General features: G+C 37.9%; 1 protein-coding gene and 3 long non-coding RNA genes across 5 annotated transcripts in view; 2 read left to right on the forward strand and 2 right to left on the reverse strand.

The window, feature by feature from the left end:
* Nucleotides 1-3341, reverse strand: part of LOC138140563 (uncharacterized) — a 142525-nt gene extending 139184 nt beyond the window's left edge. The window contains exons 1-3 of one of the 2 annotated variants that reach the window (XR_011162608.1): nucleotides 3167-3341; nucleotides 3008-3100; nucleotides 2726-2953 (exon numbers count right to left, since the gene is read on the reverse strand). This is a non-coding gene — a long non-coding RNA (uncharacterized lncRNA). The remainder of the gene's footprint in view (nucleotides 1-2725; nucleotides 2954-3007; nucleotides 3101-3166) is intronic. The other variant, XR_011162609.1, reaches the window with a different exon arrangement.
* Nucleotides 3342-7264: 3923 nt separating this feature from the next.
* On the forward strand, nucleotides 7265-9116 carry LOC138140560 (uncharacterized). The gene has a single exon (XM_069061635.1). It carries the CDS (start codon nucleotides 8108-8110, stop codon nucleotides 8894-8896), a length of 789 nt encoding a protein of 262 aa, XP_068917736.1. The 5' UTR covers nucleotides 7265-8107; the 3' UTR covers nucleotides 8897-9116.
* Nucleotides 9117-18912: 9796 nt separating this feature from the next.
* Nucleotides 18913-20353, reverse strand: LOC138140532 (uncharacterized). Its single transcript, XR_011162577.1, has 2 exons — nucleotides 20073-20353; nucleotides 18913-19824 (listed from the first exon to the last, which is right to left on the reverse strand). It is a non-coding gene; the product is annotated as an uncharacterized lncRNA (long non-coding RNA).
* A 49-nt stretch (nucleotides 20354-20402) lies between these two features.
* The window catches only part of LOC138140531 (uncharacterized), a 194475-nt gene continuing 188211 nt past the window's right edge, over nucleotides 20403-26666 (forward strand). Inside the window, exon 1 of the long non-coding RNA XR_011162571.1 lies at nucleotides 20403-20874. This is a non-coding gene — a long non-coding RNA (uncharacterized lncRNA). The remainder of the gene's footprint in view (nucleotides 20875-26666) is intronic.

Below are 26666 nucleotides of genomic sequence, written 5' to 3' on the forward strand. Positions count from 1 at the left end.
CTCTTTTATGGTTTAAACAAATAAATAAATTGATACGACTAACTATTTGTCAATTTGCTTAAGGTGGGTACTTTCAAACTGTCTGTTTAGTTCCATGTTCAGTTTCAGTTTTCATTCAATATAAATATTGAAACCGAATGGAGAATATGAACTAACCGTGTAACATCCCATTTACTTGTTCTCTTTATGTTAACAGTTACTTGACTTTAGTGCTTTTGAAATTTTGCGATCTTATTCGACTTTCCATTCGAATTTGGGGTATTTTTCCCCCAAAGATTAATTAAAATTTGCAGCAATGCCTCACAAAGATTTCGAAAGCTGAAACATCATCTTCCGTATATTGACGAAAAACCATTAGTTAACAAATAATTTGTGATTGGAATAATGTTTGGATTATTTATTAATGTGAATTTCAATAATCTGAGATGAATGCACTACAAAAATTAAAAATATTTTCTAACCTAATTTTATTCATTTTATTTCGTTAAATGTCAGACCAGACGATTCTTGTGTCATTTTCTACGCTGTAAAAATGTTGCAAACAATTGAACTTCCATGGGTTGCTCTAAATATAAATTTATTTGAAGGCACGTTAGTTTGTACGTTATTGTAAATAGAAAAACATTTTTAACGAGCCATGCACAGAATTAACATTGACTCTTGACAGAATTCTGATTACACATGCCAACCGAAACCGATGACAACTCAAAATCCATACGTTTTGCCGGACTAGACTAGGTCGGCAACGCATGTGTTTCTGGACGATTTCGAGATCTACAAACTACCGAATTCCTGCCGGAGCCGGAGGCACGAAAAATGTTTTAGTTATTTTTCCTGGACGTGACTAATTACACTGGTCTACAGTGAAAAAATATTCTGAATAATTTTAACTAATTTTTGCTTGTCTACCTATGCTGAATACGAGTTGATAAGTAAAAGTCATTTATTAGTTTAAGTTTTCACGATACCTGATATCATTGATATCTTCCAAATTTAACGATCCTAACTTCCTTGAGCTTAATAATACTGATATTTACTAGTTAGTTGGCATCAAATTTTGAAAATATTGTGTTTTAGTGCTCTGTTCTGTATTAGTAAGTGATAAAAGTGTTAAAAGTAAAAAAAATAATTATATTTTATAGCAAAATGTCTCTTTTAACACTCTTATCACTTAGTAATACAGAACAGAGCACTAAAACACAATATTTTCAACATTTGATGCCAACTAACTAAGTAAATATCAATATTATCTAGTTCAAGAAGGCTAGGCTCGTTAAATTTGCAAGATATCAGGTATCATCAAAATTTAAACTAATAAATGACTTTTACTTATGAACTCGTATTCAGCACGGGTAGACAAGCAAAAATTAGTTAAAATTATTCCGAATATTTTTCTACTGTAGACGAGTATTATTGCGAGTATTATTGCTGGACTGTTTGTCGAGATGTTACAGAAGCAGAATACAAAATATATAGAATAAAGTATAGAAGAACAGTATGATTTCTGTTAATTTTTGCAAACATTTTGTAATTTTTTTCTTCTAGAAAACGGAAACTAATTTTAAGTATATATTATAAATTATGTATTCAGCATATGAAGATTAATAAAAAAAAAAGTACTTTACGCGAAGAATACTCTTTTGAAGTCAAAATTTGTCGACTAGTGATCGAGTTTCTACTGCATATTAAATAGAGTTGGCTCCATCCTGGTTCCTAGGGGCGTTTGTTGATTGATACTTGGCTGCACTGTTATTGTCAAAATTGTCGCTATCTGCGTTTAAATAAAACTGCTCATTAACAAAATGTTTCTAGAGTGAAAATAAAATACAAATATTATGTTCAGTATTTAGATCTGCTTGCATTTACTTCACAAAGTATGTGAAAACCAGGCTGCCAACTCAAATCTAACTCTCAAAAACTCCCCTACGAACCAGGATCGAGCCTACTTTCTCTTATATACTCCATTCTTTATCTTAGTGAGTGGTCTTTGGGAAATTTTCAGCCGTCAAGTTGAATTTAGGGATTTTTGAAAGTTCCCATGGAAAAGTGCGTTGGTAGTTGTTAAAAAATGTTCAAATATTACAAAAATGTACTTACAGAGACGCCGCAAAGTCTTTTTATTTATTACTTTCCAGGTTAAATTGCTCATGATTCACATGCACCGAGACATAACCTCAAACGTGTCATCTTCACACCGCATCGTTTTCTAAAATTTTAATAACTTGATTGGGAATTTCAAAATGTTCTAGACCGGCCACACACTTTCTGGTCAAATTAGGTCCGGTTTACGGTTTAAGAATCCGGTTAATTGATTGCGAGATTTAGACATGAATGCTTGACGACAATTCTGAATCTGAATGACAGCGATGACAGTTAGTATGTAATTTACACCACATAAAAATTTGGTGGAAAAAGTAAAACTTACAAAGCTACCCATGGCTTGCTTGATCGCATCGGCCACTCACCAAGATAAAGAATAGATAGCAAATATTGTCCAAATTAAGTTTTCATGTTGTACCTCTGTATGCTGTCACTTTTTCACATTAATAATTCTAAAACCAACAACATTCTTGCCTCGCCTCCAATCAGTATTTATGCGGCAATTTAGTTAATTTTAAATGAATTTTTAGAAACTAGTTAGTTTTGCTAATAATTTCAATTTTTTTGAAGTGGTTACAACCTCCTCTAGACCATCACTAAATTAAAAATTAAATGTCTGTCCTACCTTGTTTCAATGACAGCGATGAATGACTTTGAGAACCACATCCAGAGACTGAGTCCTGAGGTCTAAACCTGGCGTTAAGGGCTGTGTTGCACTCCAAGGGTCGAGTTGAACATCTGGATCGAACTGCCCACCAGACGAAAATGCAAATATTCAGGTCGAGATGACTGTGAGTACTTCGAACCAAACTGCCACTTGACTGCAACTGAAACCTGAACCCAAAGTTTGAACCTAAAACACATATAATTAGCGCCAAGCTCCGTATGTTTTTATCGACCTATGTACCTTCTCAACAGGGTCCCATCGATTCCTCAAAATTCCATGATTGCGCCTTGATCGCTTTATCGGCGATTCCGGCGATACCATAACCACACACCACTATCGAATTATTGAAGAAAACACGTGTTCAGAAAATTTGAAGATTGGATGTAAATTGTGACTCACCGCTTTCTTACCAATCCCTCGCTCGAGAAGCCACAGGATGCACCTTCGTCCACTAAGAGATCATATTTTTGAAAACTATAACTATGAATTTCGATAAATTAGTTACAAACGTTTTCAGAACCCGTCAACACGTGCGTTCCAGACCACGACATTTTGTTTGATAGGACAGTGAAAAAAAGAGGGGGTACCAACTCACTCACCAGAGAACAACGTGAAGCGACACTTCGCTTGATTTGCAAAAATCACCGTTATTGACTATGGACCGTATGATTTCCCTTTCGTTAAAACTTTCATTAACGCGTCTTTATCTAAATAATAATTGATTATTGATTTGGCTAAGCAACTGTTTAAAGAATTATTTAAATAAAGGGTTATGATTTCCTGTATTTACGACATTCCTTAATTAAATAACACTTAAATACCAAAATACCTAACTTCTTTAAGGAAACAATGTCAAGTTAATGAAAACATTAAACATCACTTGCCGTTGTTTAAAATTTTATTTAAAAATAACCACTGACGACAGTTGTTAAACACTTAATTAAAGAGAAATCAGCAAAAAATTAAAGACCGTCTTTAAGTCCTTAACGACTGTTCTAAAGGCTTTGCCATTTCTATTGATTGACCTGTTGATTGACAGTTTGGCAACGCTGCAAAGATGTTTGGTAATTTTTTGACTATTATTGCCAATCTTGATTTTTGTTGAATGTCATGTCATATTTGACTCAACGCGTCTTTCATTCAATTATAACCCAATAATTATCAAGAATTTATTGTTTTTTCGCGAAAATAGAGCAAAATAGAAAAAAAACGAGTCCTTATGGGTGCTGACATGAAGAGAACTCTTATTAAATTATATGATAAACTGCATTTAAGTCAGCCAATGTGGTCAGTCGGAAAAATTTGTGTTGAAATTTCAGAAATCTTTTCCGTAAGTTAAAAAAGGTGTTTTTCTATCATTCTAAAAAGCGTCAGCGTCTTCAGCTTAGAACGTATTTACATTTGCTAACAATGCTAACATTTAGGTATAACATCAAAGTTAAATCCCGCACTTTTTATCACACGCCACTTAGCACATGCGCCTTGAGGGGACACCTTAAATTATTGTTCTAAATTGGAATTGGAACTTTGATTTTCATCTCTTCAGCTAAACTTTAAGTGCAGTTTTATTTGTTATTAATTTTTATAACTCATTTAACTTTAACAGCAGAAAAGTGAGTTAGTTTCGTCGATTCTCTGTGGTTTCAGTATAAGAAATATTTAAAAAAAAAGCATTTCAGCAAGTGTAGTTTATTAAAATACTTAATACATATAAGTACATTGAAATAAACGAAAATAATTATTTTTTTACTTAAACTTTTCCCCAATTCATTCAATTATGAGTTCCTCAAACTCCTGATTCTTTTTTAATCCTTACAATCTTATCCCATATTGCCTATATACCCCCATAATACCAATTTCTTTTTCCAGATAGGTATCTGATATTACTGTCTACAGAATTATCCAATCACACCTGAGAGGCGCCAATCCTTTGATTTTGTAATTTCCTTGTTCATTGATTAAAATTCTTTCCCTTGAGTTTTACCTTCCACCTTCCAGCAGGAACACTAACCACGACAGATAACCACGCTAAAAACCACTCACTCACATTTGTAGTGGTAGGACTCGCAGGCGTAAAATTTTTAGATTTCTATTGACATTTATATTAAATTATTATATATATTAAGAATGCACGATGCGTCGACGAGATAAATAATTGCTAAATGTGTAGTTAGATCATTGATTTATCAATTTATCATACTTATTTTGACAGTGATTTGCTTTGACGTTTTAGGAACTACAAAATGTCAAAATTTCAAATTTCTCACTAAAAGCCGTTTTACAAACAACCGAACCTGTTACAAATTGCTAAATTTTAGGAAAAATCCAACAGGTGGTGTTTCAATAGAAATGGCAGAGCCTATATGTCTTAATGAAGAGGAAATCATAATTATGATTACTGTCTTGATTATGATTGGATTTTTTGGGTGGTAAATTTCAAAACTCGAAATTATTTTGTCATTTTCTACCACACAGAACGTTTACCTCAGCTTTTCTATGTACGACTGCTCTAATTTTGTTCACTCATGTCGGATTTTTGGAATATCTGAGCTCTATACAGTTTAAATTAATTGGCAGAATAACAATTCAATATGCATGTCAAAATGACAAGAATTGAAAGTGGGGTTACGGTTCCTAAAATTTTTTTGGCCACCATAGTACCTACTCTCCTGTCAAAAATAAATTACTCCCTAGAATTCGAACTTTTAGGGAAATAACGTTTTTCATGTTGTCTGTAACTAGAATTTTCAAAAGTAATTTTGAACGTTTAAGGCCCAGTATTTCAGTGCAGGGTTAACTTTTGGGTTTACAAACCGCGGTTAAATTTTAACCCAATTGTTAACATTGTATGCGTATTTCAGTGCTTAGTTACGGGTTAAAGTATCGAACCAACTTTTTCTTAATGTTGGTAGTGCTTTCGGCAGACATATTTGAAAAACTCGTAGCCAGTCGTAGCGGACAGGTGTGGACAGGTGTAGAATGCCGTTTGCCGTCGGCTGTGACAGTATTTAACCCACGTGTAGAGTTGTTTTGATTAAAGAGTGAAGTGTTTTTATTCAAAAATACATACCTATTTTTTATAATGGAATTTTACAACAGATACCGACTTTTGGATGAGATATGTATATTAAAAAACGAATAATGTTTCATTACAAGAAAATAATTATAAATATTAATGTAACAATAAAAATAATAATTTTCAATTCGGGAAAAATCAGAATTTATATAAAAATTAATAAACCCTGAAACACAAGGTACATATATACGTAGATACATCCTATTAAATAAAATAATCTTTTACTAACAAAAAATAATTCTTTTGTAAAAAATATGTAATACTTATTGTAAGATTAAATTAAATTGAATTTCACAATTAACCTTTTAATGTAAATACAATACTTATATCAAACTCTAATTTTTAGATCTTCGACGACTATCCATTTTCAAACTATCATTTTACCCCCCTTCAAAATGCGAAATGGCCGTTCTAAGTGCTAATTTAATATTAAATTTAGCAAAATAGAAAAATAAATCATTCTGCAGTGCACTTTTGGCACGCCATTAATACCACAACGAGTAATGCGCATGTCTAACCGAGAAAAAGCAGGTTAACCCACCCCTATCCCCTGGGTTAACTTTCCAGTTAAATTTAACCTTGATTAGAATCAACCCGACACCGAAATACCCCTAACCAGGGAATTTAACAGTTAACCATTTTTTTTTGGTTTAACCCATGACTGAAATACCGGGCCTAAGGTTGGTTACTATGAATTGAGAGATTAAGTCCAATTACAGCTTGACCAGAATAGCTTGGCGTATGAGATGCGCACAAGAGGAAACGAGCGAGTCTCTGTAAAACAAGGATATGGCTATGGTTGTAGGTACGGTACACTCAATGAAGCAAATCTGCTCAAAACAGCCCGGAGATGCTGTTCACTTGAAGCTTGAAGCGCTTATTTTCGCCCGCTTGTACACGATCTAAACACTTCCAGACCCAACAGACAAGTGCGCTCCGCTAGTGGGAGGGATTTCAGTCCACTGCGTCACTGGCCAAGCTGTTCTGGTCGACCTGTAAATATGCCGCCAGAAACCAAAATTGATTGTGAAACGAAAAAACATCCATCACTTATGCTAGGTTTACATCTGACATTTATTGTATGATATTTATGTCGGAGAGTAGCTATAGGCAACGCGCATATTTTAAATACAGCGCCCCCTAGCAACGACCATTAAACTATTCGCATATAATCCGTCTATAATCGAGTCAGTTGACAGGCGCAATTTTTGGTAAATTATAAGAAATTTTTGTGTTTTGTGGATTTGTTATCACGGTGAACAATGGAAATAGAAATACGTTTTGGATACGAATGTATCAATTTTGATCATCGGTCAGCAGCATCCGAAAAAAAGGGTGAAGCTTTGGTAGCTGCAGCTCATGTTCTTGTAGCGACCTGTTGGAAGCCAGTCACTGCAACCAACAATACATCCGCAACCACCAATAGATCTATCGGCAGACTTCCCAACGATCGCCTGAAGATGGCATCACCAGCTACTGCCTACGAGCCTTAGACGATCCCAATGGAACTTCCACCAGCATCAGCAATCACCGATAGATGGCGACCCAAACCCCCGACTACCGCTCTGTGAGGCACCAGGAGGAATCAAATTCCACCCCAGCATCACACCCGGCACCGAGTACTGTGGCCAAGCGCCTAGCGCGCCACTTTACATTCGGGAGGTCCCGGGTTCTAACCCCGGTGCCGCCTGACCAGGTGTGGGTTTTTTCAGAGGTTTCCCCACACCATCACATCGTGGTATGTCTCATATCACAGATAAGGCGAATGCTGGGTCAGTATCAACCTCTCAGTACCTACCACCTTCCTTCCGCACCCATCCTCACCGTACCCATCCCGAATCTTCCCGTCAGTGTGGCTGAAAAGGCTGAACGCCTCAGCAGCCCGCCCCCCTTCGGGGGGGAATGAAAAATGTACCGTTTCCTTTTTCCACACCCGGCAGTTCAGTTCAGCAGTCCAGTTCCCGTCTTAGTGAACCAAGTGTAACGCAACAGTGGTGACCCCGAGAAACAGTGCTCCAGTAGTGATTCAGTAGTGTCTTCCAGTGCTTCCGTTGTGAGTCAGTGTACCCCAGTGACCCCAGAAGTGCTCAGTGCTCCCTAGTGTACCCAAGTACCCCCAGAAGTGCTCAGTGTACCCAAGTACCCCCAGAAGTGCTCAGTGGCTCCCAAGTGCCCCCAGTAGTGTCAGTCCAGTGTGCCAACGTAGTTACCATTCGCGAGTGTTGTGTGGTGATTACCAACTTTTGACTCCTGGACTGCGCACCATGCCCAACAACGGCGAATCCACAGCTTCCGTGCAGACTGAGGCCCCTGCGCTCCGCAACCCTGAGGTAGACCGCGTCACAGTTCGAGTCCCACCATTTTGGAGTAACGAGCCCGCACTCTGGTTCTCGCAACTTGAAAGCCAACTGGCACTAGCTAACGTCACGGCCGACACCACCAAGTTCCACTACGTGGTCTCCAACCTTGACTTCCGGAACGCACAAGTCGTCCGCGACATTCTGCAAACACCACCTAGGAGCGACAAGTACGAAGCACTCAAGACAGCCTTAATATCCCGCCTGTCGAGCTCTGAAGAGCAACGCATTCAACAACTTCTTCAACGAGAAGACCTAGGGGACCGCAAGCCCTCTGAATTTTTACGGCACCTCCGAAGCCTAGCGACAGTACCAGAGAACCTTCTGCGATCCCTGTGGACAAATCGCCTGCCGCACCAAACTCAGGTGATCTTGACCACACAGACGGACTCCACCCTGGACAAGCTCGCTGAACTCGCAGACAAGGTCCACGAGATGTTGCCCACTGCGCCACACATTGACGCCACTCAAATAGCAGCAACATCAACCGACCTTAGCAAAGAACTCGCGCAACTACGTAAAGAAGTAGCCGAGCTCCGCAAAGCATGCAACCGCCAGCAGCGCCGTAACCAATCACCAGCACGACCAGCAGCACAACAAGACAAACCAGAAAACACAATCTGCTGGTACCACAACCGCTTCAAGGGGAAAGCGACCAAATGCACCCAGCCTTGTTCCTACCAAACGGAAAACTAAGTACTGGACCACTCACGGCGGCAATTGGTCCGGTATCCCAGCAACGCCGCCTTTTCGTAGTCGACGTCGCCACAAAAGAGCGATTCCTGGTGGACACCGGTGCCGAAATATCTGTTTACCCCGTCAACAAGCTACGCTACCGTCCCGCCGCAACCGAGTTCCAGCTACACGCCGCAAACGGCTCCACCATTACAACTTTTGGTTTTCGAGCCATGGATCTCAACTTAGGTGTATGACGACAATTTACCTGGAAATTCATTGTAGCCGCGGTCACACACCCAATCATCGGAATGGACTTCCTGAGCCACTTCAACCTAGTGATCGACCCCCGCAACAAACGGTTAATCGATACCCAGACGTCCCTCAGCGTCCGTACCGTCTCTACCATAACCGCGACCAATCCTCCACGTCTCCTTGCGGTCACTGATTCAATATATCTCCGCCTGCTCAAAGAATTTCCGCAACTAACCAACCCACAGCAAACCAGAACCACCCTCAAACATGACACCGTGCATCACATTCGCACCACGCCAGGACCTCCTATCTCTTGTAAGACTCGACGAATGAACCCACACAAACTGCAGATAGCCAAGACAGAATTTCAGGCACTACTCAATGACGGCATCATCCGCCCCTCAGCAAGCCCATGGTCTTCACCGCTACACCTAGCACCCAAAAAAGACTCCTCTTGGCGACCCTGCGGCGACTACCGCACCCTCAACGCACGCACCATACCCGACCAGTATCCCGTGCCGCACATTCAAGACTTTTCTCAAAACCTTGCTGGCTGCACCATCTTCTCGACGATTGATCTGGTGCGCGCTTTCAACCAGATCCCAATCGCACCCGAAGACATCCCGAAAACAGCAATCACAACACCGTTCGGACTGTACGAATTCATGTATATGTCCTTCGGCCTCCGCAACGCTGCACAAACGTTCCAGCGCTTCATGCACACCGTTCTACGCGGCCTGGAATTTTGCTATGTGTACATAGACGACATCCTCGTCGCATCCAAAAACGAGGAAGAGCACCTAAAACACCTCCGTACTGTGTGTGAAAGACTCGCAAGCTTCAACATCCTCATAAACTGTAACAAGTGCGTGTTCGGCCAACGCGAAATCCGATTTCTTGGACACATCGTTTCCGCGAGTGGCATCCGACCGACGCCCGAAAAAACCGACGCGATCACAAACTTCCCGCGACCGGAAACAGCGAAACAGTTACGGCAATTCTTGGGACTAATAAACTTTTATCGGAACTTTATCCCGAAAGCAGCTAGTCTCCAAGCTCCTCTTCACGCCGTTCTCACTCCAAAAACGAAAAGCAAAGCAACGATCAACTGGACCCCAGAGATGGCACAAACATTTACAGACTGCAAACAAAGTCTCTCCACCGCCACGCTCCTGGCACACCCCGTCATTGGAGTTGACCTCGCCCTCTCTACAGACGCCTCCGACTTCAGTATCGGCGCCTGCCTCCAACAGCGAGTCAACAACGATTGGCAACCGCTTGCCTTCTTCTCCAGGAAACTAACTCCAGCACAGACTAAGTACAGTGCCTACGACCGCGAGCTCTACGCCGTGTACGCCGCGATCAAATACTTTCGTCACATGCTGGAAGGCCAAACATTCTTCATACTCACCGATCACAAACCACTGACGTTCGCGTTCGCACAGAAACCCGAGAAGTGTACACCGCGTCAGTTTCGCCATCTCGACTTCATCAGCCAATTTACCACAGATGTCAGATACGTCCCAGGCCCCGAGAACATCCCCGCCGACACCCTGTCACGCATTGGGAGCATCTCCTCAGCCGGCGACTTCCGCGCCCTCAGCATGGCCCAAGAAAACGACGCCGAACTGCAGGAACTTCTTCGCCCAGACGCCAACACAGGCCTCCGTCTGGAAAAGATCACTATCCCTGGTACCAACCTGACACTCTATTGTGACACAACAACCGGTGAACCACGTCCCTTTGTCACACCAACCCTCCGACGTCCCGTCTTCAACTCGTTGCATAACCTCTCTCATCCAGGCATTCGTGCCACTACAAAGCTTGTTACAGATCGTTTTGTATGGCCCAACATCAAGAGAGATTGTCGCCAGTGGACCCGCACATGCACCCAATGCCAGCGAACTAAGATTTGGCGTCACAATTCGCCTCCTCTCGGACGCTTCGCACCCCCCAATCACCGCTTCGAGCACGTGCACATCGACATAGTAGGCCCCCTACCTCCTTCCAACGGGTACCGCTATCTGCTGACGTGCATCGACCGCTTCACCAGGTGGCCCGAAGCATTCCCCTTGACCAACATCGACGCTGCTTCCGTCGCACAAACATTTGTAGCAGGCTGGATCTCCAAGTTCGGTACGCCTCTTCGCCTCACCAACGACCAGGGCCGCCAATTCGAATCTGAACTCTTTCGCTGCCTCAACAAGATATGTGGTACTACCCAGTTCCGTACCACCGCATATCACCCAGCGGCCAACGGACTAGTTGAGCGACTCCACCGTCAACTAAAGGCTTCCCTCACTTGCCACGCCGAAACCTGGACAGAAGCGCTTCCTCTCGTTCTGTTGGGCCTCCGCACCGCGTGGCGTGATGACCTACAAGCCACAACAGCCGAGTTAATCTACGGTCAAACCCTTCGTCTGCCTGGAGAATTCTTCAACCCTAGCAAATCACGCCTCAGCGACCCTGAATTTATTCAACAATTCAGAAAATTGATGAACGACCTCCGTCCAACACCAACAAGCAGTCACGGAAACAAACAAATTTTCACTTTCCGCGACTTGGAAACCTGCAGCCACGTCTTCTTACGCCACGACGCAGTCAAACCTCCTCTTCAACCGGCGTACGACGGACCCTACAAAGTTCTCCACCGTGATCACAGAACTTTCCGCCTGCTCCTCAACGGTCGTCCGACCTCCGTCTCGACAGATCGTCTCAAACCCGCATACGTCGCCAATGAAGACCCACCACAACCCACCATCACTCCACCAAACACAGCAACAAACACAACAGACACCAACACCAAACAAACGCGATCTGGACGCAACATCCAACGCCCTGTCCGCTTCCGCGACCATACCGCTGGGAGGGGGGTGATGTAGCGACCTGTTGGAAGCCAGTCACTGCAACCAACAATACATCCGCAACCACCAATAGATCTATCGGCAGATTTCCCAACGATCGCCTGAAGATGGCATCACCAGCTACTGCCTACGAGCCTTAGACGATCCCAATGGAACTTCCACCAGCATCAGCAATCACCGATAGATGGCGACCCAAACCCCCGACTACCGCTCTGTGAGGCACCAGGAGGAATCAAATTCCACCCCAGCATCACATCCGGCAGTTCAGTTCAGCAGTCCAGTTCCCGTCTTAGTGAACCAAGTGTAACGCAACAAGGCTTTTGTCTAGTACAGTACCGTGAACTAGTGATATTTCCCAAAGCAACAATGGGCAATTTCCAAAGATCCAAACAATGTGTAAAAAAGAGGGAAAAAGGCAAGGGCAATCAAAGAATCGCACCTGCGACGAAAACTTCAGAGGTAGGTACTGTTACGATTTAAATTTCGCGGTAAATCGTAAAGGCGAGAACGTTCTAGAACATTCCAGAACGGGCTCTCGGACCCCGACTTCCGGTACCGGCCGCGTCAAGTCGGCGAGAGGAGGGGAAAAAGATATAAAGGTGGAACCGACGCCATGATAGAGGTTCTCGATCAGGTTCTCGACAGGTTCTCGACAGGCTCTCGACAGGTTCTCGACTAGTGCAGGTCAGAGGTTAAGACCGATCCGTGTGTGAGGGTCGTGTTCGAAGGGGGAGATAAGGGGGTGTTTTAGTGTGCAACAGGAGCTGGCGAACCCGTGGAGGAAGACCAAATCGGCTGGAAAATCATCTTAGAAGAATCCCAACCGAAACGCCGCGGCGGATAAAGGCTTCCTTCACGAGGGTCAACGACCCTACGCACAAGCGGAGTAATTTCGTCACCCTGTTGGACCGGCGTCATCCCCAAGGACCCCTCCGGAGAGCAGGACCTCACACAGGACTGTCCCTGGCCGAGGAACCCGAGTCCAGGAGCAACACGTATCTGGCAAGGTCCTCCAGCGTCTTTCTTTCTGTAGTCCGCCATCTTGGCTCATTTCTTTTACATTAATACGTGTTATCAGACCGGGAGTGACCTCGCCAGAGACGACGCGCTCGCTGGGTCTCAACGTTTTTTTTTTTGATAACATCTTATCACTTTGCTTTGTAGTTTTTCCACTTTTTCACCGGGGCCCAAGGCCTTACAGTTCACGTTTTCCTCTGGGAAGGGTCGAGGGGAGGAAGGACCCGAGGACTATCCGAGGATACGGGCGGCGTGATTGATCAGCGGCGGAAGAAGGACTCGGAGGACCTTCCTCCAGCTCCGTTCTTCCCAGGACTCATCTTTTAGATTCCAAATCCCAGGCCCGGTGTAAGGGAAGTTTTGAAAAAATCTTTTTTTTATCTTAAATTTGTGACATTAATTTAGAAGTTTAGCCTGGTAGTACCGGCACTTTTTGTGAATATCACTAGTTGTTTAAGCGCCATCAGCGTATCATTTTGGATCACTTCTGGACTTCATTTCCTTTCATTTCACTTACCATTACTTTTTGAACTTTTTGAATTGTTAATCTTATTTTTCTTTTTGTCGTAAGAGTCAATGCTTTAACTTAGTTTTCAGTGTAACGTTTTGAGTTAAATTCTAATATCTCCTTTATTAGACTACAGTGTATCGCCCGCAGTGGCATCTAGGTTGGCTTTATTTCATTAATTTGTCTCACTGTATATCTAAGAAACGAGGATTAAACTTAGTTATTAATATCATCTGTGTTTCTATCCAACACCTGGTATAACACCGTGTTTGTAAATCAGCATTTGTACTTTTCTACAGTCTTGCTCTCGAGACGTTAGTGTGTATGTGTGCCGGACCTGGAGACAATCAGTCACGAAAAGCGTTATTTTAAATTATCCCCGGAGTAGTTGGGAAATTTAAATTTTCACCAGTTGTGGTAGAGAAAAATAACGTAACAGTACCTTGTGCTATTATGATCGATCTGTCATTGTTAGTGGGGATCGTATGCAATGTTAGAATTTTCTTTTCAGATGTGATGTTCTTCCTACGCCTGGAACGTAAAATGAACCATAATACCTACACGTTTAGGTATTTAGCATTCTGAGCAAAAGTTAATTTCATATGAAGCTTACATTTATCTACTTTCATACTGTAATGTGCCATATTTCACAATTTTTTTAGTGTCGTAATGGCAGTTTTTACGGCACTAATGCGGTAGAGGATTGAATTTTGCAAAACATGTTTACAACTATAGGATATTTTTCTGACTCTAAAGGCCCGGCTAATAAACCGATAACAGCAGATTGAGCACCCAATTCAACATTTTCATTCTGAATCACTAATTTTTGCACTACACTGCAACTTGCTGTCACTGGAACGTTTGGGAAAAAAGTAAACAACTTCGTAACTATGGTTATTAGATTAACCACCCTACTATTTTTCCATAAACGCAATTTTAAAAATTTTATTAAACACAAAAACATACCATTCATTATGAAAGCAGAAAAACGTTGTACGATATTTGTATCATAATGTGTCGTTACGATACTTGATGGATTATTCAACTCACCTTCGGCTCGTTGGACAATTTTTCTAACGCGTATCGTAAAATTCCACATTACGACACACATATCGTAAATAACTACATATTATATATATTATGTTATGTTGTATATTATGTGATGCTTTAGTGGTGAACATTGTAACACAAGAAGTGAGTGGAGTCAAAACCAGATTGACAACCTGTTGAAGCACTCTTATGCAGTTAATAGCATGGATAATGTGACCAATAAGAATAATACCAACGAAGACAAAACGTAAGTGGAATTCAAGATTTTACGTTTGTTTAATTATCATGTGACTTCCAAGTGTTGAAGGTTTTTATATTCTTTGTTTTAGATCAAATGTGGATGATTTAGTAAATGGTCTTTCGAATGATTGGCTCTTTGATATACCTTCCAACAATATTGAATGCAGCATCGAGTTCTCTCCAGAAAAATTGCAGAATACAACAATCATTGAACCTGAATTAAATTTAGATGATGCTTGGGGAACACAGGAACAATATGACAAGTATATTCATCAAATTACAAGACAATGCATAAATTATGATAATTTTAGTATACTTAATAAACTTTGAACTGTGTATCGAACGTGACACAAATTCTGCTATGCCTTCGCCAGTTATACAGGGAAACAGAATAGTGGATTTGAAATACGTTTTAAAGTGGGCAATTACAAGTAGACCATTCTAAAATATGCACATATGGTAAATTGTACTTGTGGAAGGAAAAAAGAAATGGGCTCCTTTCACGGCTATTTTTCAAATGCACAATGTGCAATCGAATTATTATGAAAAGCACCCAAGAGCCACATGAGCCAGCGAATTGTGAAAATAAACAAGAACAGGCTCCTGTAAACATTGCGGCTATGTGGGGCACTCTGTCAACGAGGAATTCTTACAGTCATCTTTATGAATTACTCAGTCTTCTGGAGATTCCTTGCTACCAATTTAGAACCTTCCAAAAAATTGAATTAATATTGGGAGATCTAATGTTTGTTTTGTGACAGAAAACAATTTATTAGACAACGTTTGGTTTTAGGCATGGCATGATCATTTAGTTGATGAATTTACTGCAGCAGGAATTGCGGAAGCAGAAATTGCAAAACAGAAAGGCAATGTAGATAGTGATGGTATACCATTTACCACTGTTGACGTTGATGGTGGGTGGAGTAAGCGAAGCTACGGACACAATTACAATGCTTTATCTGGAACTGTAATTTTAGATGCCCCATATTTGTAGTTTATTACAAAATTAATGTTTTAGGCAATTATCATAGGGAAAGAGAGCAAAAAAGCATTGTACATGGGAGTTCGAAATAAATTCTGCTACATGTGGAGTGTTGCAGCAAATACAAAAGTACCTGTAGGGATGCATAAATGTTGTAAAAACTGGGAGGGATCATCCAGTGCTATGGAACCAAGAATTCTTGTTGAGGGTTTCTCCAAAAGTGTTGAAATGCATAGTATACGATATAAATATTTTATTGGGGACGGAGACTCCAGTGTTTTTGCTAATTTAAAAACCAAGGTTTCATATGGCCATCGGATCCAAAAAATTGCATGTACTAACCATATTTTGAAAAATTACACCAAACATCTATATAAACTATCGAAAATGGGAGACCTTGCTAAACATCATATAAAGCATAACCATAAGCATGGAACTGTGGATGAATTGAGAGAAGATCTAAATAACATCAATAATCACAGCTTTGGAAGTCACACTAATTGTAAGCAGTATTACTGTAATGGTGATGAGACCAAAACAGATTACACGGTAGAACTGAAAGCACGCGGGATTTTTCAAAAACTTGCATGTAAGCAACCAACGCCATAAAACTTTTAATGTATTGTTTAGCTTAGCCATTTTAAATAGCTTTATCTGTACACCTGTATTTTAGTTTGCAATGATTATCTAGTTTCAAAAGCCCATCAACTGTTCACTGATGAAACAAATAGGTAACAGAGCCGAACAATTTAGGAGCTTGGTTGCAAAATATAACCAAGGGAAAAGGTTAAACTTGGTGATGAATGGATCTTTTCAAAATAGATGTACGATGGCAACACTCCAGTATAATCAAGGTTTAGACTGGCAGTTACATAGCTGGAGAAAAATTATAAAACGTACCCCAAAAAAAATTTTGAAAAGGCTTATATCGGGAAGGTCAAAGAAAATCATTTACAAAAGGAATCGTCCGCCTTGTCGAAAGCTTCTGTTCAAAAACGTATCTAAGAAGAAAAAGGATAATGACTATGAAATTCATTCTGTGGAACCAGAAATGGATGAAGAGGAAATGGAAAAGGGATGTTCTCGCATTTTAACAGGTATGTACTTACAAGTAAATAATAAAAGAAAAGTGAAGTAGCAATTCTAATGGACATGGATTTCTTAGTTTTATTTTGATTTGTAATCTGTTAAACATGTAGATAGAGACTGAAGATAGGGACAAAATCGAGAGGAACACAGTTGGTCAGTTTGGCAATTCAGCATATGAGGAAGAGAGAAAAAATCTACTAACAGCGTCTATGTTTGGCAAAATTATAAAAAGAAGAGCTTCTACCAATTGCCATAATGATGTGAAAGCGATCTTTTACAATTCAAATTTCCATAATGACGCGACGGAGTATGGTAAAATTCATGAGAAACATGCACTTGAAAAATTTTCTTTAGTACATGGATGTCAAATTAAACCAAGTGGCCTATTTATTGACTTGCAATATGGATTTCTTGGTGCTAGTCCCGATGGTGTGGAAATGAAATTTGTTGAGATATATTTTTCTACTGCTTTTTATACATTATTATTAGGTTTGGTAGTTGGTGAAAATGGTTTGGTGGAGGTCAAATGTTTGTATTTTGTGGCAAAAACTGGTCTTTCACTAAAAGAAGCTATCTTGCAAAAAAATATTTGTCTTGAAATGAATGGCAGTGGTTTTAGGCTAAAGAGAAAGCACAACTATTATTATCAGGTAGAAGGGCTGCAATGTATTGATATGCTTTGTTAGAACACTATTTGTTTTGTGAAAGCAGTAAACTGATTTGTAACTTGTGATTCTCTTTCTAAAATAACATTCTCAAAGCATACATGAGTAACATAAATGTAGGTAGGTATAATATCATATCTATGTTACCTTATGTTAACTGTTTTGTAGGTGCAGGGCCAGTTGAATATAAGTGGCCCAGAATATTGCTACTTTGTCGTCTACATTGATGAGAACACAGACATCTTTATAGAAAAAATAAAAAAAGAGTAATTTTTGGAAAACTGAAACGTGTTCTAAATTAGTCGCATTTTATAAGAAAAATGTTCTTCCAGAAATTATAACGAGACGTATTCCAAAAGGGCTAAAGTGTTTAGAGTCATAATACGTACCTAATAATCAGAAATACGCCTCAACGAGTCAAGTGTTTTCTTGCATGGTATACATTTTAATTGTTTCTTAATTAATAGTAGTTTATTTAACGAGTTTGTGTGTAAATTGGGCTTTTTTTTGCATGAGTGGGCCTTTAAAACGCTCGTTCCACTCGGGTTTTAAACTGACGCAGGCCAAAAAAGTTCAATTTACACACGAACGAGTTGAATACAACGTTTTTTTGTTCGACGAGCCCCTTAAAGGCTCCAAATCGCTCAAAATCTTTAAAATTATCTTGACGTTTCGTTTTGACAAGTTGTCACATTTATCAAAATCCGTTCACACAGGAGAAAATTCTCAAATTCTGACAGTGTCGAACAAAAAATTCAATAAATTGTAATCATTTGATATACGAAATTCCGTGGCCGCGATTGTACCTGTTTGTGTCTAATGTAATGTAAGTAGCAGTCATTACAATTTTGTAAAATCATACTTAATTTTAAGAAATGTTACAATATGTAATTTATAATTTAATGTTTGTTACAATAAATAGATGGAGTTTCTTAAAATGTCTTGTTTACTTCGAAGAACAACAAAGGACTCTCTTCCTTTGGATATCTATATGTGAAACAAACCCTCATGTATGAATAATGTGACAACTACAATAACTTATTTTACGCAGTAATTATGCTTATGATGAAAATATCAAATCAACAGCCATATGTTCTATATTTTTTATATTTGACGCCAACTGGGCGCTTTCTGTGGAAATTGGCTGAACTAAATTTGACAATTGTACATTCAAAACTAGTGCCAAATACAGAAACATTTTCTAAGTTGTATAAATAAAAAAATATGTTGTGTAGAATGATGATGTTTTTGAAATATTTTTCATTTTGTTATTCTCTATCACATAAGGTTAAATGTTTTTCGTTTAAAGTTGAGTGACGGCTCAAATGTTCAGCTGATTGGGAAATAGGAAAAATGAAAAAATAAAGTTCAATAAATAAAAATGTTAATAAGTTCTTATGATTGATGTAATGAAACAAAAACTATTGACAATTTTTTGTTAGGTAAAATGTTAGGTTTTAAGTTATACAACTTTAAAATTTGCAATGTCATAACCTTACTCATTTACTACACAACCCCCTCTTAAGTACTACTGCAATCACCACAATCACACCACTACCGAGTCTTCATTCATAATTATGTACGTCACTGCGTTACTTGCATGTAAATCGTAAGTTCCATCATTGAAAATCACTTCAGGGTAAGGTAAGCTTTAAACATTTCCTTCATTTTCTCATCTTGAAAGTATAAACACTTTAGAATTCCTTTTTCATCTGCTGCTATTTCAACAGGCCATTTATTCTTCAAAAGTCTTCTTTAAATTTGGTTTCCAGTTCAGGTTGGTCAAATTTTATAATTTAACTAAACAGCCTGATTCTTCAATTACTTTATTTCGAATAACTTTCTTGTTATCTCTTGCCTGTAAACATTCTTATGCTGCCTCTTCATAATTTTAATCTTTGTTAAGGTAAACTTTTGAACAATGATGCTGAGGATGGATGGTTATAACCTCTTTTATTTTTAAACACTTCCCACATGTTGAAATTTTCACAAACATACCAGCTATACAGTCTTGCTTATGTGAATGTTTTTTTAACCTTATTTTTGCCACTCACATGTTTTCTTCCTCCTTTTATGCAATAAATCCTCACATAATAATCGCTGAGTTTCTCTATGTCACATTTTTTTATACAATCGCTTTCTGAAAATCCTTTAATTTGCGTTTTCAGAGTATGGGAATCTCTTAACCAGTAATAGTTTTTAGTATCTACATATGTTTTGTCTTCAAGTTTTTGAAAAAATGATTGGGTCGATTCAAATTTGTCACCTACATGAAGCATCTAAAAATATCAACATAACTGGTTCCTTCAAAACATAAAGGATCGCATCATGACACCCTTATTAAATTTAATCATGACTCTAATTACCATGGTGACCACTCTTTATGGCAGGTTATAATTGCATAAATCTATATAAATATGTAGTTTTATATTTACTTCAATCACGAATTTAGTTCACGGCAACTTTAATAACGGTGTCGTGATACGGGACGGTCCAATTGCCCGGCCCATTATCATTTATAACTTACTATTTTTTCAGACTCTATTTTTCACGTGTTTGTGACAACTGACAAGTGACAATGTTGTTTGAGGTTAGAAATTATAGGGAAGGGATACGCATTAACATAAATGTCACACTGGCTACTGACCCCGGGTGCCGGGAACCTTTTATTCATTCCGACATTTGAAAATGCCGTAGCTGGCAATGGATGCACTCCCTTCTTTCAAACAAAAATGAAAGAATTTGTTACCACTCGTAGACAACACTCTATACACAGAAATGTTTTCTGGTGAGCATAAATATGAACAAGGAACAAGTGTGAGACCGCGACGCATGTGCTGTGTACTGCATAGACATGTGATAGACATTAGAAAACGGAGAAAACGTTGTGGTTATGTGAGGGTTATGTGACCGCCTGTGTGCGGTCGTTACGTTAGTGACGGTTTTGGTGTTCAGAGATATTTCTTTTAGTGTGGTTAGGTTAAAGCGAAAGCTTTTAAAATTCGGCATGATATGTCTCAATAATTCTACTAATAAAAATCGATAACGAGCGCGAATTCGATTTCGGTAAGATTTCGAGTAAGAATCAATTGGTGATTTTTTACTTCATGAAAACGCAAGGAATCGCCGGTTTTTTGCTTCTTTGTCGTGAACACGCGAGAAAGAGCCGATTTTTTCGTAAATTAAACGTGATTCAACCAATCCCTGACGAAGTGTGAGGTTTGGTAACTTTTCATGTTGAACTAACTATCCAATAGTGCTGAGGTGCAGATCCGATTTGAATCAGAAGATACGAAAAGGAAGTTTCTGGAGCAGGCATTTTTCCATCGGTAAGTAAATGTACCTATCTGCTAACAGTAACGATTTTACTTATTGTCCCAAAAGTTTATTTTTTGTGTCTTCATACTTCCAGTTTAGGAAAGTTAAATTAATTTTCCGTTAGTTAACCCTAGTTATGCGCAACATAGGTACTTAGTCTTAGGGTAAATCCCTCAACGATTGGCACCTTAAGGTCACAGAAACTAATAAAGCCGTTGATTTTAATACCTACCAATGTAAAATCAAAATTTTGACTGTTTGTCGAAATCAGGGATGTTGGTTCCTAATTTTGATGTTGAAGTTCATTTCTTAATCAAATAGGGTAACGGGTACAGTGATTGGCCACTTAAGCATCTACCTAAACTTTGACAGATTAAAACATAAAGTATTTTATACTCTCATGTCAAAAATAAATTACTCCCTAGGATTTAGGGATATTCGTTACTAGGTTGCCATAAATTTGGTTAGGTTGGAGGCTATGTGGTTTCTGGTGACAAACAAAAGATATCTCAAAAATGTAAGACAGCAAATTAATTCTAACAGTTGCAAATGACTACTTTCTCGCTATGTGATAGATGATTTTTCGTTTCACAATTAATTTTGGTTACTGGCGGCATATTTATTTGGATTTAATCTCTCAATTCAAAGTAACCAACCTTAGGCATTCAACATAACTTTTGAAAATTCTAGTTACACAACATGAAAAACGTTATTTCCATAAAAGTTCAAATTCTAGGGAGTAATTTATTTTTGACACGAGAGTATATATGTACATACACAGGGTGGAACAAAAGTATCAAATATTGGCTGTAACTTTTTAATTTGACAATTTGTGAAAAAATCTTTAATATAAAAGTTGATTGGTGTATTATCCTGCATCATCTGGTCTTTCTAGTTTGTTCCTATCTTCTTTTGTTTCGCTGCTATGGCAACCAACTTTGGTTTTTTAAATAGCACCCATACATTTTTTGCGTGATTTTCAAACAAGCGTATCTTTCTGTATTCATAAATACAGATTTGCCATTATGGGGAAAAAGAATCTCGTTCTTCAATTAGATCAATAAAATGGTCTTTGACTTTACCAGCTTCACCGTTATAAAATCTACCATTAATCACTAAGCTCTTTGCTGTTGAGACATCCGTTGTCTCGTCAACAATTAATGAAAATTTTTCTTTTTTCAATTTTTCAAAAGTCACATCTTTTGTCATTGGTCCTAGAATCTCTGTAGCCAACTGAGTTGCTTTTGTGCATTTTAATTTGATATTTTTGACTACATCATTATTGTCAAATATTTTGTCCTTGATCAAATCAACTAGTTCATGGAAAGTGACAAGTTATTTTTAGAAAGGAAACAAACAATTTTAATTTTGGCCTGCCGAACTTGATTATTTAACGTTATTTTCTTGTCAGTCTTTAAAATGTTGTCAATTTTTGGAGTTCTTTTAAGCAATTTGTACTTTCCTTTATGTGCGGTGGAATCTGCATGACGTTATATATGAAACTTACTTCCTTTTATGACTGAATCGCACACTTTGCAGCGGGTTTTTCTCGTTTTCTTGTCAATTTCTATAAAGTTGCAATGTTCTTTCCATTGCTCTCTAAATTTTTGTTCATACAGCTTCCTTTTTTTCTTGGACTTCCTGCGGCAACTTCACTGATGGGCGTTTGGGGCACGTTAGGGGGTTAGGTTATTTTGCACCGAAAATCACAGAACGAAGAACAAAGAACAACTAGTCACAGTCAAACATTTTTAGAGTTTACGAACCGAGTACGCACTCTTCGCAGATCACAGAGATCACAGATGAACATTTCAACATTTGCAAATTTTGTGTCCACCAATATAATTTTTTTTGGAGTGGGGCTTTTTCCCTAATACTTAATTGATATAAATAATTTTACAATGTGCTTTGATCTTTCCGTGAAACGTGATCTTCCTACACTTTGGACCTTGGCGGCTTTTATTGTCGATAGGTGTACGAATAATGATGAACATCTGCAAATTTGCGTCAACCCTTTGCCATTTTTTTTTTTGAGTGAGCTTTTTCGTGAATACTTTATTGACACAAATAAAATTATTACAGTTCATATTACAATGTGCTTTGATTTTTCCGTGAAAAGTGATCTTCCAACAGTTTGTATGTACCTTGGCGGCTTTTATTGTCGGTACGTGTACGAATAATGAACATCTGGAAATGTGCGTCCACCCTCTGCTCAAATTTTTTTTTTTTGAGTGGGACTTTTTCCTTTATATTTTATTGACACAAATAAAATTGTTCCAAACTTTGCGCCTTGGCGGCTTTTATTATCTCTAATAGCTTCGTTGTTGTTTGGTCGGTACGTTAACGGTACAGAACCAGAACTGGCTTCTCTTGCAGGAGTAGGGCAAGCTATGTATTAAAAACGGGCCCGGGACATCAAGATTAAAGAAAATTATTTTCACTATTGCAAATAATAGTATATTATTCAATGAGCGTATAATAATAGCTATTATCAGGGCCGAGCCAAGGGTATCTGCCGCCCGGATGGAAGAAATAATTTGCCGCCCCTATAGACAATAGACATAAATAGTGTTAATTGCAAAATTCTGCATTTCCTCGATAACTGTTAACTTATTTGAAAAACAAAAAATCATCAACATTACTATAAACTTTATTATTAATATAAACTGAAACAAAGAATTTAAAACAAAAGTATATCTTATGTTACTCATTATTATTAACTTAGAACAGAACTTAGAAGTTATAAATATAAACTTGAACTAAAGTAGGTACCTGCATAAATTTTAAATTTCAAAAGCGATTTTTCTTGCTTTGTTAATCGCAAATTCCCTAATTAAATCAGTTATATCTAACGCCTCGCAGATTTCTTTCTCGATGCTTATTACAGCCAAATTCGTAAGTCTATTCTGGCTCATAGTAGACCTCAAATAGTTTTTAATTATTTTCAGTTTTGAAAACGACCTCTCACCATGAGCAACTGTGACAGACATCGTTAAAAAAAATCGTAGGGCTGCAGATAAATTCGGGAAAGTGGTAATTAAATCATTAGCCACAAGATATTCTAAAACCTCCTTGGCCGCTTTAGGTTTTTTTTATAAGTGGACAATACATATGTACTTCAATTTCATTTCACAAATCAATTGCATTAACATCCATTTGTTTTGTAGATGAATCGGTTAATTTAGTTTGTAAATCCATACAACATTTCATTAATTCTTTTTTATCTATAGATAAAGAGCCTAAATTATTTAAAAAGCCAAAATTATTTAAAAAGCCAAAATAGTCATTGCACTCGTTCAAGAGTTCGAATCTGTCATTTAATTTTGATACTACTATGTCAAGAATATAAAAATAAAAATTAACTTTAAAATTCAACTCTAGTGATTCGACTGGTTCATCTCTGTGTTCATAATAAAAAAAAAATCTTTTTTTTCCTAAGTCTAACCAAGCCTATAGCTGGAAAAACAATGTCGCAAACCATATCTCCAGCAAAAGTTTTTGCCTCATTAAGCATTGCTGTAAAGCTACTATCAGGTCGCATTTCAATAAAAAAATTCTGAATTTCTTTGAACATTTTTACAGCTTCTGGTAAAATAAGATTAGATTTTTGCATGGTTTTGCTTACAGGGTTTATTTTTGATAAAATATTGTACCAGATTACTAGAGAACGCACGAATTTATATGATTTTATTTTATTAATTAGGGATTTTTCAAGGTTTTTCGTGTCATTATCTGTTGATGTATCATTATACAGAGAAAAAAGAGCATCATAAATTCTTTCTAAATTAAATCTAAGGCATTTAATGGGATCGATTCTACTCTCCCACCTAATATAAGATAAAGATTTTGCAGTTACTGTAGGGATTTCTTTCATGAAAATATGCCAACGGTAGGTGGAGGCTGAAAAAAAACATATATTTCTTGAATAATAGCAAAGAAATTTGTTATTTCAAGGGAACTTTTTGCACCATCATTTACAACTAAATTAAGGCTATGAGCTGCACAAGGGACAAAAAAAGCTCTAGAATTTATATTAAGAATTCTTTTTTGCAGACCATTATGTTTGCCTTTCATATTGGCGCCGTTATCATATCCCTGCCCTCGCATGTCCATATATTTAATTCTTTTAAATAATCCAATAAAAAGGCTGTTAATCCTTCACCAGTTGTATCTGTAACTGGGCAGAATCCTAAAAAATGCTCTCTAATTTCTACATTCTTTGAAATATCATTAACCAAAATGAATGTGACAATTACAGTTATTTGTCCTCGTGACTAATATCAGGAGTGCAGTCTAATATAATTGAATAATATTTACATAATTTCAATGTTTTGAATATATTTTGTTTAACTTTTTCGCCTATCAGACAAATTAATTCATTTTGGATTTTATCACCTAAATAATGTGGCATATTATTGCTATCTTTTTGAATTCTACCAATATGTTCCACCGTTATATTATCGAATTTTGTACTTGATTCAATTAGCTTCAGAAAATTAAAAGCGAGATTTTGCCCAGCAAAATATTGAATGACACAAATGATTCTTTCAATAATTCTATCATGGTAATAGCTATTATACGCGAGTCAAATACTATACTTTATCAACAACTACCAGAGAAGAAACAATAAAACTAGGTATATTACGTTTTATTAAATACAAAAGTAATCAATTCTAGGATGAATTTTTGTTACCATGGTAATCATAATTAATAGTAATATTAGTACAGTCATTAAAAGTTACAGGTAGATTTTTCTTGCTTTTGTAAATTTTTCCCACAGTTTTTCTTCCTCGTCCTATTTTTTTTTACAGCTGTGATGTTTGATAGTTTAAATTTAATTTTGACATAACGATTGAGTAATATTATTTCATCGAATTGTCAGTATTATTCAACTGTCATTACTTGACACAATCTTCTTAGTAATCTATAGATTATGCGATAGTTGTAGATAAAAACACATTTTTTATTTACATTTAACGTTTTAACGTTTTAAAATACGAACTTATTCAATGCAATTATTGATAGATAGCTTATTTTATTAGCTTTAAATACCATATGTTTCAAAAAATTGCTGGTCAAGTAGGTCCTGCAAAACAAAAGCATTAAAAACGTATGGCGCAGCTTGTCAAATAATAATTGAACTGCCAGAAATGTCATTAATTGCCGTAATAATTTTGTTCGCAAAATGTTATCTATGAAAATGATTTTCACTCCTGAACAAAAGATATTCATGATTGAACCTTATTTTCGCAATGGTCACACACTTCACACATTTCGAGAAAGTGGCAGTGTTCAGCGGAAGTGCTCGATCCAAAGTTCGACTGAGGAAAATATTGAGACTGTCAAACGTCAAATGGAAGACAAACCCCAATTGTTCGAAATGATCTTGATTTTTGATGATTCAATAACAGCTCAAAGGTACCGAAACAACATTCTTGATGTTTTCATCACTCAACTCCAACTCGCTCAGGGGTATTTTTAATAAGACGGGGCTACAGCATGGGAGACTCTTCCTTATTTGTTGCAATTTTTTGATGATAGGTTGATCCATCGAGATTTCTGGCCTGCACTTTCAATGTGCATCGAAGGTCAAGGTGATCATTTTTAACACTTGCTCTAGAGTAATTTAAAACACATTATTGTTAATTGTTGTTTATTTATTTATTGTTATTACATTACTTGTTTACTCATATTGCGCGGATTTATTTGTTTTTGTTGATCTGGATTCATAACCTAACTTTAACCCCTTTAACCTGTTACACAAAGGTCGAAGTTCGTTCCTGGCGGCAATATTAAATGTTCA

Source organism: Tenebrio molitor, chromosome Y (assembly GCF_963966145.1).
Source record: "Tenebrio molitor chromosome Y, icTenMoli1.1, whole genome shotgun sequence".
NCBI lineage: Eukaryota > Metazoa > Arthropoda > Insecta > Coleoptera > Tenebrionidae > Tenebrio > Tenebrio molitor.

Excerpts from the sequence above, each read along its gene's own strand:
- LOC138140560 (XM_069061635.1), top strand. The coding sequence starts at position 8,108 with ATGCCCAACAACGGCGAATCCACAGCTTCCGTGCAGACTGAGGCCCCT.